Here is a 12,763-nt window from a genome sequence, read left to right as displayed (position 1 = left end):
TTCCAGTAACAGGCTGGCTCAGCCAAACCTCAAATCACATTTCAACAGCTTTACTCCTAACAATTTTAACAAGTAAATTCAGTTAGTTCCTTGCCTTCAGTCTTGATGCTCCTAGAAAAAGGCAGTACCACCTCTTACAGTCTAAGCCACATACCTCCTCCTCTACTATACGCTCGGTTCTTGTTTATAACGTTTAATAGATGTTGAGAAAAATGACAGAAGACTGTAACTTTGAATTACAAATAGAAGCCACAAAACGCAAGCAATTTTCATTTTGCAGAATTACAAGTAAATACAATTGCTTCTCAACAACTATCTGAAACAACACTTATAGAAGTAAACAAGTAGTATACTGGTAAAACAACTCCATAGAAAGGTTAATAAAATGCATGTAATGATTTCCTGAGAAAGCTTAACAAAATTAATGTAACCGAGTCATATCCCTATTTTTGAGGAGACATTAACACAACTTTTAATGTTTAACACTACAAAACTAAATTCTGTGACAAAACAATTGCACATTTTTCTTTAATAGAAGATGTAAGAGGTGAAACTAAATTATATTCTTTAATACACTTGTGCAAGTGCACCTGTTAGAAGCTTGCTTACTTACTGTAATACAGCTATAGTTATTATGACAATATATGAAGAGTAATTAAAATGTTAAAGTCACAGCCAAATAATCAAAAGTATTTATAAATATGTACATTTTAATGAATTGTGTACATTTCTCCAGGAAAAGGAAATACTTTCCATACTTGCAAGAACATTTTCTTTGCACATGAAAACACGTAACACGCCAGTAACACCTACAGTATTTTTTGGTTCATTTCTCATTTTTCAACACCTCTGCCAGAGCCATAAACACAGCAAAATGCAATAACATGGCAGGACTAACAGTAAACACAGTTGAAAAGATCTGAACTGTATGAGATAATGTACAGTAAAAATGAGCTGAAATTTAACTCTATGCCCTCTTAGCATTTCTCAGAGCATCAAACATATACCAGCTATGCAGCTAACAGATGTCAGACTGTCATTTATAAACCTGCATTGGCCAGTAAGGATGCTTCCTCCTAATCCTAACAGACAACCCACACTGCTTGAGAGTCTCAGAAAAAGGCAAAAATTCTAAGTTACTCCTACCAGAGTAAGGGACTAAAAGCATAGAATATAAATTTGCACAGGAAAATGGCGATTAGGCATTTGTAATGTATCTACATTCAGTTATTATTTAAGAAATAATTCTTATCGAAAGATTACTTAATCATAACAATGTGAGCTTACCGGAAGAGAACTAGTCACAAAACATTTATATATACATATATAAAAGAGTTTACAAGTGGTTTTATTCCTTGGCCCTTTTCACAGATCCCAATAAACTGGTTTTCATAGACAGGATAACCCTATTTTATTATCACTAAATAGAATACACATGGACACACTAACATGCAATTTATGTCTTTATAGAACTGTAGCAGCGTAATATAATGCAGATTGCTTCCCCGAGTCTGACATTTCCGTGCAATGCCACCTCCCCTTCTCACTGCCAGTGCCATGCAAATTTGTAATCACATATTGCACAGATACAAACTGTAATCAAACTAGTTCTGTAACACTTTAGAAAACACACTCCTCCTCAAGATTGTAATGCACGTAGGCAAGCTATCCATCTCTTTTTCCCACTGTTCTGTAAGAACTGTAAAACGTACAAAGCTAGCATACATGTACAGCAACAGCAACACTTGGAAGAAAATCTGATTTACAAGCCTGCTGTTCCCAAGTTCAGGACTGACAGGGATGCTGTGCAAGCAAATGCCAGTGAGGTACTTAAAATAGGGTATCGACTTGGGAAGAGATTAAGTGATTAAGTTTGATATTGCTGCCAGCTGCTAGCAGCAAATTGAAGGGCTAGAGATAAAAGTTTATGAACTCAAATCAGGACTTTTTCCCACCTCCCTGATTTTTCACTACAATTTGTTGTAAGCTACTCAGGAGAGGAGTCAAAATGCCACTGTCTCCATGTCAAACACTAGTTTCTTAAGAGAATAAGAGTCTGTTGGAATTTGATTTTGCCTGTAACAGAAGCTAACAAGCAAGAAGATGTGAAATCAAAGTTGTATTTCACCAAGTCTGTCAGCAGCAGTATTTCACACATCATACAAAGTTAGCTTCTGACAACATACCAAACAACTTCATATTTTAAAAATCTGAACTTTCAACTACCTTTTGATGCCATTTAACAATTTTCTTTTCATTAATATCAATGAACCTACATTTTCAGCTGCATGTGTTGCATTGCAATACCAATGTTGCCTTTTTACATTTTATCTGATGCAATATAATGTGATTTTTTTAGGCAAAATAGCTTCTGTGACATATTTTGTATTCTGAGAGAATGGAGACCGACCTTCCAGGAATTAAGTACTTCAGCATTGTTCACTACATACTACTACTTTTGTTATTTTCACACAACTTTATTTCATCTTTTCTTTCCTTCACATTTCAGATGCTAAATAGAAGCCCGTTAACATGTTAAAGCTTGCATACATTGCCACTAAGACTTAGAAATCATCATTTGACATAAAATGTGTTTGCCTACTCTTTCTGCTACACTTAACAAGCTTAGCTTTGCAAATTTTTCAAAACTGTTCCACTGTTACACAAACACCTTTCACAGGTTTGGGCTCACAAGCAGTTTCAATTCTTGACTCACAAATACTCTGAAAGCTACAAGAAACTCAAAGATGGGACAAGGAGCTTGACTCTTTCCCTTAATGTTTTCTAGAAATATTAGAAGTCTGACACACAAAATCCTCACATTGTAACAGGTCTGTAGGAAAAGTTAAGCTAGTGCTGTCACTGATCAAAGGAAGAAAATGTACTTGCTCTCACTGCAAAATGAAACTGATGCCAACAGGAGTGCTGGAGTCTAACTAGACAGAGTCCCACCAAAACGTATCCATCCTTCCAGGAAGTAATCGCAGTAAGATGAAAAACAGTCAGCTAGAAAGGACTTTAAAAGGTAACTTACTTAGTAACTTTATTATGATACTTTTCTCTATAGCTAGATTAAATAAAGTGACTTAGAAGAGCTCCCACCTTTCCAAAACTTCTTACACATCCTCAGTTTTCAAAAACAATAGACAACACATTCTTTCAAAAGGACATAATTCTGACAATCTTGTCTGAAACTTGGCTTGGACTTTGCTTACTCCATGACTGAAGTTTAGGAATGGGGCCTGACATGAATGTCAGTCAACAACATGATGTATATGGATTTGAAATTATTTTGAAATGACTGCTTAAGGAAGTTTCATATATTCATAGTAACCAAAACTGCATTCATATCATCTCTAGGACTAAACTCCCCTCATCATCTTTTGAAGAGTAATCCCTTACATTACCCTATTATCACCTTCTCTACTTTGAATAAAACCTACTAACTAGCTAACTAAAGCATCTCAATCCATATTACAGTAATTAACCATTACAACTTCTGCTGTTGATAGAAGCTACTATTACAAGTTGAATTTCAGAGCATTCAAACCTCACAACCCAGGAATTCACCTGCCACCTTTCATGGCCACATTAAAAATGGCATCTTTCAGCTATCCTTAGATCACTTGGAGCTTTCTTCCCACCTCTTCATGATTTCATGACAAACTTTCCATTGACAGCTGAACTTCAGCACCTTTCCTTAAGTGAAAGCTTTTGTTTTCTGTATCATTATGCTACATCCAATCTGGATTAGTTCAGCTCTTCCAGCCACTTTTTCCCACAACATCCTATTACTCCTCTATCTTAATTAATTTCACGTTCTTAACTCAAGTCATCAGCAACTTTCATTAGCATGCTCCTTTTCTGTGACTAATCGCAAACATTATTTAAACTGTATTTTTAAAAACAAGAGAAAATGCAACCACAGCTTCATCAGGCAATCCTAAGCAACCCAATTACACATTAGACAAGAAAAACAAACCACAAACAAGAAAGTTAATGTTTGCAAAGTGTTTTCTCACTGCAGCTTTCTAGATTTAAATCTGGGGTTGCAAAAGACACTATTTCAAATGAACAATTTTCCAGCATTCCGAAACAAAACCACTGAATTATCAAATGTCAGTCACCAAATGACCAAACCAAGAAAAACTATTATATAAATCTGAACATGCGTAAACACAAACCATACCTGCTTTTCCTTTCGATGAGAATAGCCATATAAGAGGCAGGCAAAGCAGCACCAAAGCCAGGAGACCAAAAGTAGAACTTTCCAAGAATCTTCCTGAAAATGTAATTTGTACACGTTACATGCAAAGCAACCGAAACATTCATGTGCAATGAAAACTTTATTTTACTTTTATCATAAAATTACACACGCTTTATTAAGATTATATTTTTCCCTGTACATTAATCAACTTATAAATAAATACTAATCATTACGTTTTTACATTGGGTAGTTCTCAGAGGGGTTCCCAAAGTGCTTCATAAACATTACATACTTCATTAATGTATCCATTTCATTTAAAGGATATCTTTCCTTCAAAGAAAGCAGTGCTTTCAAAAGATTCAAGAAATGTATCTGAAAAGTTGCAGGTACTAATCACAGACAAATATTCCAAAAGAACTTATTATTGTTCCTCTCTCTGCTACTTGTCCAAATATATCTTCAGCAAGATGTGCCTTATGGAATGCAGGGATGCAATCAGGTGAGCCAGAAATCAAATCAAATTATTATAACATATGTCATGCTCCAAAGGAGATAGTCAACTGATGCTAAAAACAGTAAATCACACATTTGCAGTAAGCCAAGGAATCAATCTGTACATTACAACTGGAAGCAACACTGACAGCCCAGTTCTGCCAAGGTTTTTTTGCAACTAGATCTGGATTTCACTCAAATTGTCCACACAATTTCAACTATCAAAATTCCTCCAACAGTAAGAGTTGAAAAAAACCAAAATAGTTACACAAATGACAAAATCTAAGAAAATATTTCTATAAATCGGTCACTGTTACAGGAGGAATACCAAAATGCATGTCAGAATGTCACCAACCACATTTCTGTTCATGACACTTGCACCTTCAAACTAATTCAGATTGATCAAAGAAGCAAACAATAGTCAGGCAGCCATGAAATGTGGTAGCAGGATAGCAAACATACCTCAATTACATCAAGGCTGCTCAGCTGATAAGCACTATCAGTTCAGGAACACAGAGTGTTACAATGGAGTATACCCTTCCAAAAACATGGTGAACAAAATACAACAAACAAAATGGCAAACATCCAGGGTAGAAAAGGAAATTTTCTTCAATAAAATTTCATGTTGACAACACAGAAGAGAGAACAAAGATAATTAATCAATACTATCTGATAGGCCACTTTCATTCTTGCTGTGAAAGGCATGATGAGCCTCATTTCATACTTCTCCTGCAAAAATAACATTAGCAGTGAGCAATGCCAGCTTATGTTCATAAGTGAAAAGAGAGCCAGTGTATCAGCAGCAAGTGATGTAATGGCAATTACACACACTGTTCATTCCCACGGCTGCAAAAGGATAATTTCTCAGGATGACAATGCCAAATGCTGCAGGAGCTAAAGTTCATTACTAGGACTCTCTCGGAAAGCAATTACTGTATGAAGTTTCAGAGAAGCCATTTTAAAACTGTTAATAAGTATGAACACATCTTACCAGACACACCTGTTAAGTAACAGAACAAATGTCTTTTCTGTGGGAAAGAAACAGGAATTTGTTCTTTTGGCACAGTTTGGAATCCCTCTGAAAATGCTTACATGTTTGGATTGATAAGATTTCTGAAACAACAGTAACATATTTTACATAAAATCTAGCGGAAATTAGAATGTCCAATCAGTGAGTGAAACATTTAAACTTCCGCTAAAGCAAATGAAAACAAGTTTTTGTTATTATTTGCATGGTTATTTTCATGTGGTCTGCAGTCAGAAACTGGAATGAGCAAGTGAGCTCCTCCAGGTTATGCATTTAATTCCTCAGTGTAAAAATGTATCCAAAACTCAAAGGCTAGTTGATACATAATGTTGAATCTAATTAAGCAAACTAATGTAAAATTGTACATGGACAAACTTAATTACTCTAGCTGCCAGACTAAAGGAACGAGGTCTTCATCAGGTTTTGCATTTAATAAAACTGAAAACCTAAAAATCACACCTTTCATTTAACAGATGTAATGCTTGTCAACCCTGGAGCCTAGCACTTCATCTGCAGCCCAGACAGATGCAGTCTTCTGCATCTCACCAGTGGAAGAGATTACAACCCCCAGCTGGCCTGTCACACATCCGTAACAGAGATCATCACCCCTGCTGCCCTGCCAACAGAGCAGCCTGGACATAGTCCCTAATCCACTTCAAGAAGCAAAAAGGAGGAGGGGGGGAAGTCAGCCAAGTTAGCTTGGTAATCCCTCCTAGAATGAGAACATCTATCCACAGCCTGAATCATTGTTGATGTGGGATTTAGAGGGTTTTGAAATTTCGCCCACCTATGAAATGGTGAGAATATTAAACAATGTCTGAACTTATTTTAATCGCACTTTCTTGCCTAAAGTTTTACATCCTTCAAAATATTTGCAGCAGTTTCAGTTTTGGTGATTTTCCCCTAGCTGAAAGGAAACAAACACAAGAGCATCAAAAAGACCTATTACCACAAGCCAGACTTCTCACCGACAATTACGTTTCATATCTAGGTGTTTTAATTGTTACCAGATGACTAAGACCTATTTTCAGTATGCAGCGACTGAAGATTTGCTGGGACTTTGGTAAAGATATGAAAAGATGAAGTGGTTGCTTTATCCAGGACAGCTTATATGACTGCTAACACATCTCCTTGGCACTACAAAAGAAGGAAAGGGGCACCTCAAAACAGGATTTGTGCAGGTAAATATGAGTTAACACATCCAGCTACAGACCTTTTAATCTTTTGCTTTGGCCTAGAACTCCAGAAGGGTAAAATCAGTCAACTGCATGGGGCTTGCTGGACAACTTCGCTTCTGAATCACTGCTGCTCCCACTATAATATACCTTCCAACTGAAAAGATACAATAACTGTAGATTTGTATAACAGGATGCATGCTATTACATCCAATCTCTCATCACTATCTAGAATCAGATCTAGAGCATCTAGGTCTCCACAGTCTCAGACAATCTCTTTGGATGGTTGCAAATCAAGTTCAGAAATACTCAGGCCACAGTTATGCAGAACACCATAGAGGTACTGGTATTTCTTTGATAGATTAAAACATACAATACCAAATGGCATTCTGGGCTGGAAAATGATACGTAATTACTTTTGCTCTCAGGGGCTACTGAAAGAAATACAGTGTATTACACAGCAATACATTCAAGGAATCATACAAGTTCAAACAACACGTTAAAGGAAAAAAAAACAAATATAAAAAACCCACACAAATTGGTTTAAAAAAAAAAAAAATGAAGTCTCACATTTCCATCTTCCATCACCCACCCAACAGCAGATGAGAGAAGCAAGCTTATACAGCTCCAGCTGCAAGACAATGTTGATGTTAAGTACATTCCAAGTGAAGCACTTGTCAACATTATAATCCTAGAAGCTCTTAAAAAAAAAAAAGCATACAGTACTCAACTTGTAAAGACATCGTATATTTATACGGCTTTCTGTCTTGTTCACATTTGTTCTCCAAATAACACTTACTTGGCTTCTTGACCATATTCAAGTATGAACTGACTTGTTCAAAGAACCTATCCTTGACGACTCTCAAACACCTTCCTGATTAAAAGCAGCTAGTTTAAAGCCCATCCTTATGTAAGGATAGGACTGCTTTTTTTCCTTCTGATGCATTACTTTGCACTTTTCTCTATCCAGTTTCTTAAGTGACTGTAATCAACAGATCTTTCTAAAATTGATGGCAGGCAGTTTCAGAATCCTGTAACCAAAACAGTCTCAATCAATCTCTCACACTACTCTTTATCCCTTATCCAGGTTCTTTAGGTGTATCCAAAACACTGGCAACTTCTTCCTATCATGAAGACTGATTATTTATCCCTTGTTTTATTTCATATATATTAACTATTTGCTAATCATTTACTAATTCCTAAAGGAAAGAGGATCTTTCTTTGCAAAGAGCCCCAGCAAGCAATCATTTCAAAGTCATTTGGGAATTCATGAATACTGCGCCAACCCAATCATCAAGATACAAATTTATCCTTCAAAGGACACTAGCAAATTTGAAAAGTACGATTTTTCTGATAATAATGTTATCTGTTGTTCTCTGAAATGTCATTTTATAACTTTTACACATCCTACTCAATTGCTAAGGGTCTGAATTCTATTCCAGTCAGAAAAGCTGCAGAATACTCCTTATAGCTGGACGCACATACACTTCAAAGGGCATAATGAATACACAAGGCTGCCTAAACTCTTTCTTCTGTTGCCTCTAGTAGTGATTTGAGTTTACCAGGTCCAATTAGCACTCTAGCCAAAAGGCTCACATTTTTTATTTGCAAGTTCTGCAACTGCAGGTGGTGGGCAGTCCGCAGAGACCCTACCAGCAGAAATTCTGCTGCAGGTGACAGCTCTTTGTAACAGAAAAAGCACGTACATCTCCCAGGATGTTGGTTGCTTACTCTGCTGCACAGCTGTAAGAACAGCACGGTAAGCATTTACATGTATCCCTTGTCATGTTAAATTGTTAGAATCGTCCCTGGCACAGCTTTGGTCTGGATCAACCCAAACAATGCTTCAGGAGGACTTGGAGGGTGCAAGGGCTAGGTACCATTTCCATTACCCAGTGTGCATCTGGCCATGCTGGTTTGGAGGTCAAAACAGGTTTAGACAGCTATGCTCCACATAGGTGAACGTGATGCCATACCTACTGGCTTCAGAATAAGACACTAATCTCTTACCTGCTCCATTTACGAGCACAGACATAGCCACAGGTCTGCTAGGTGGCTAATAACCTCTGTTACAAAACAGCTGAAAACAATAAAACTTAAAACCACAACAGCTTAATTTAGGGAGTAATATCTAACTACAGCACTGAAGTAAGGCACTGCAGATGTACAGGCAAGTACCTGGCAGGATAAGGAAGGCCACTGTATAGCTCAGAGTAGTAAAGATAAATCAATATTAATACAACTCAGATTGCTAGAAAAACTCAATATTCTTTAGAGCTCATTACTGGAAGATTCACTTTGAACTTTGCAAATGATTTATTTAAAAAGGGTTCCATGGCTCCTCAGCCAGATCCTCCTCTTCTTAGCCTCCGCCCTCAGCTCTGAAGCAAAGTTCAGAAGCCTCTAAGCAGATCTAGAAGCAGGATGTAATGGGTTGATTAAATTTTGGAGGGACTGTTGAGTGCACTGACAGATAACTTTCAAAAATTCACAGCTATTGTATGCTTTATGTGTCTATGCATTTAGACCTAGGACATCATGATATTCATAAACAGGGAAGTTTAATTTTTAACTATCCTGATAATTACTTGAAATATACACTGGAAACAGATCAAAATACAGAAATACCACTTATACACATTTTTCAGAGCAAGACTGTATCTTACAGAAACACAGAAGTTGTGCTGGGAATTACTTCATTTATGACCACAAATAAGGAAAGCACAAACTTGGACGGTTGGATAAAGTTTAGGATTATTAAAAATCACCACAGCTCCTGCATCAGGAAAGCAGAAACTAACATGACATTATATCAATTCTTTCTAGGAGAGGAAGATTAGGCTTTCTCAGTTCCCCTCCAGAACATATTTGAACACTATATGTTGAACAAGTAAAACAGAGAAGAGGAAGCAAAATTAATACATTGACTCATTATACAAGTGGTAAGACCAGAAATCAAGATGACGGCACAGCTGTCGCTTTTGTTATTCCTACCCATTACAAACAAGCCTATTAAGAAAAAAAGGCAAATTATTATATAAATTGAAAAGTTACATAAAAATAGCTTTCCTGTTTCATTTCATTTTTAGCACAGTATACCAACCTTAGAATGCAAAAGCAAGCAATATACAAGGTTCCATTTGCTGTCAGAAAGGAAGTTGATTGCAAGATCTCAGGTAGCAGTTTGTGCAAATAATAGTCAAGTTTTCGTTTCCTGAGAATAGCTGCTATCTGAGGGAGAAGGAAAGAAAAAAAAAAAAAAAAAGGGGAGAACAAACTTTAATTCAGTTAGGCTCTTTTTTTGCATATTGTAAAAAAAAAAAAAAAGGAAAATGAGACATGCCCATTTAAGTAGTAAATCAAAGCCTCTTAAATTTGCTGGGTTTATGAACAATACCACAAAGGTTTCCTTTGAACTTGTTCCAGCTGTTGCAATATTTATACCAGGAAATACATCAAGCAATCCGAAATGGGAAGTACAAGATGAATTCTATTACCTTGTTACCATTGGCCATAATAGTCAGAAACATTGTCTGCCAGGTATCAGAACTTCTAAGACGTGATAAATTTACACTGAGTTTTGTCTTCCAGGCAATCGGACTGTCACATAATTAAGGCCAGAATATCACTAAAGTAATCCAAACACAGGCCTTACACAGTGTCTATGAAGTGATGACATATATCTAAAGGTCTTCTACTCCAATTAACCAACTGCAAGTCCTCCAAAAAATGTTCACCATGTGCTGGAAAAACACCACATTCCTGACAAGTGTTATAGAAATGGTATGTTATCTCTAAAAAACTGCCTATAGTAAAAAACAGGCTGGATCTAAAAAATAAATGGGTTTTTTGGTCAGTTTAATGTATGTCCCACATTTTATAAAGAAGAGTTACTTAATGACTCAAGCACTGGAAGTCTTCAGACTCTTTTAGTTCACAGAAATTCTGCAACTATCTAATGGGAAGGCATAGAGAACCAGGCTCTTCTCAGAGGTGTGCAGGGGTACAACAAGAGGCAACAGAAAAGTTCAAGTATGAGAAACTCTGGTTATACCTAAGGAAGAAAATTTTTCTCTTGAACATGGCTGAATATTGGAGCAGGTTGCCCAAAGTGACTGTGGACTCTCCCATCACTGGAGATCCTCGAAACTCAACTAGAAAAGGCCCAAAGCAACCTCATCCAACTGACCCTGCTTTGAGCAGAAGGCTGGGACCACACAGCCTCCTGAGGTCCTCCAGTCTGCATGCTCCTATGGCTCCATGAAATTATACTTTTGGGTGCACCATGAGACAGATTTTATTGGGGTGTTGTGGGTTTTTTTCTTTTTTAATAGCATAAATCTGCACTGATCTCTCAGGGAGTCTCAAAACTGGCAGGCATTTTCAGTCAATGCTTAGAATTAGTTAAGTTCCAAACAGAGCAGGCTTCATACTGCTGGTGCTGATGAGAACAACGAAAGACGTCCTGTCGAATCAGTATTGGCAACACGTCTCAAAGTTTCAGTTCCTCAATTTAAAAACAAGGGAGAGGGAGCTGTTCTTCTGAAACAACGTCCACTCATACTGAATAGCAAGTAGATATTTTGGATTCAGAGATGGGCCAAGGACTCTGCTAAAACCACATGAAAGTTCTGCCAAAAAGTGTTTTTTAAAATGAAGCTTGAACTAAGGATTAAGGAGAAATACATGCATGAACAGACTTCTGAAAACAAACTTACACATTACTTAATCAAGTGTCAAGACTGCTTAAACTGTAATGGATTAGGCAATAATGCAATTCAGATAATCTTTCTGTTGAAGCAAAGTCTGAATGTAGTCTAAATGCCAGATCACTAGTTGCTACCTCCTTTGCTATTCTAGCCTGTTGTACAAAGGCCATGAGAATTTGGAACAAAATTATATTTTTTCCTTTTAAGAACACAGACCTTATACCTGAAGTGTGAAGCTTTACTTCCTCAGACCAAAGTGTCAGAAGTGCAACAGGCGAAGACTGGTATCTAATAAATTAATATCATATCGAAGTCAAAATTTTATTTCTATAGCTTCTCCAACAAGTTTCAGGCCAATATAAATTTCTGCTTTCCCTTCTCTTTACTATTCTACCCTCAAGTAAAAAAACAGAAAGGAACCAGGAATAATGACACACAAACCAGTCCAAAGAAGCCCTGCACATGGTAACTGAAAAAGCTATATGTGTAAGGGCAATGGAGCTTGATGCATGCCCACCAAAAAAAACCCCAACCAAAATCAAATAATGCTTACCATTTTCAAAGCGCTTTATAGACGTCAACTAAGCTAAATATTGCGTACAGCTGAAAACTGTCAAGAGCAGACTCTGGAGGAGGCTCTACCCCTCTCCTCCGCCACCAATGGTGTGATTACATGGAAAAAATACCAGAGATGCTTCTGGACACCACCTTGCTCTCCCTTTCAGTTTCACACACTTCAGAAAAGTACCATTAAAGTTGAGGCTGGCAAGACAGAAAGATTATGCTATCTGCCAGCAGTTCATGGTTCCTGCTGGGATACAATTCACGCAGGTGAGCTGGGAGGACACTGTGATGAAGGCCAAATTCTTACAGTAAACGCACTTGCTCAAGGATTACCAGTAGACATCAGTAACAGATAGCAGCATGGAAAGAGAAGGCATCAGGACATCCGGTAAATACTTCCTTGGCAACTGTTAACCTCCATGAAGATACCAACAGATGTAGCAGAAGGTCTGCAAGTTACCCGAGACTCCCTGTAGAGTCTGACAGACAGAAACGAACATTTCATTGACATTATGGTCTCAGCTCTCCAGCTACAAAAGGAGTATATGAATCCTAGGCATGATATTTAGGCACCTCAGGGTGGTCTGTA

At 37.3% G+C, this 12,763-nt stretch overlaps 1 protein-coding gene across 1 annotated transcript in view; it reads right to left on the bottom strand.

Annotated features, from left to right (window-relative positions):
- TMEM135 (transmembrane protein 135) overlaps positions 1-12,763 on the bottom strand; it is a 189,654-nt gene that overhangs the window by 164,791 nt on the left and 12,100 nt on the right. Inside the window, exons 2-3 of the mRNA XM_055701808.1 lie at positions 10,005-10,132; positions 4,190-4,282 (exon numbers count right to left, since the gene is read on the bottom strand). Coding sequence (XP_055557783.1) covers positions 4,190-4,282; positions 10,005-10,132 — 221 coding nt within the window. The remainder of the gene's footprint in view (positions 1-4,189; positions 4,283-10,004; positions 10,133-12,763) is intronic.

Source organism: Falco cherrug, chromosome 2 (assembly GCF_023634085.1).
Source record: "Falco cherrug isolate bFalChe1 chromosome 2, bFalChe1.pri, whole genome shotgun sequence".
Classification (NCBI taxonomy): Eukaryota; Metazoa; Chordata; class Aves; order Falconiformes; family Falconidae; genus Falco; species Falco cherrug.
This window is presented reverse-complemented; position numbering and strand designations above follow the sequence as displayed.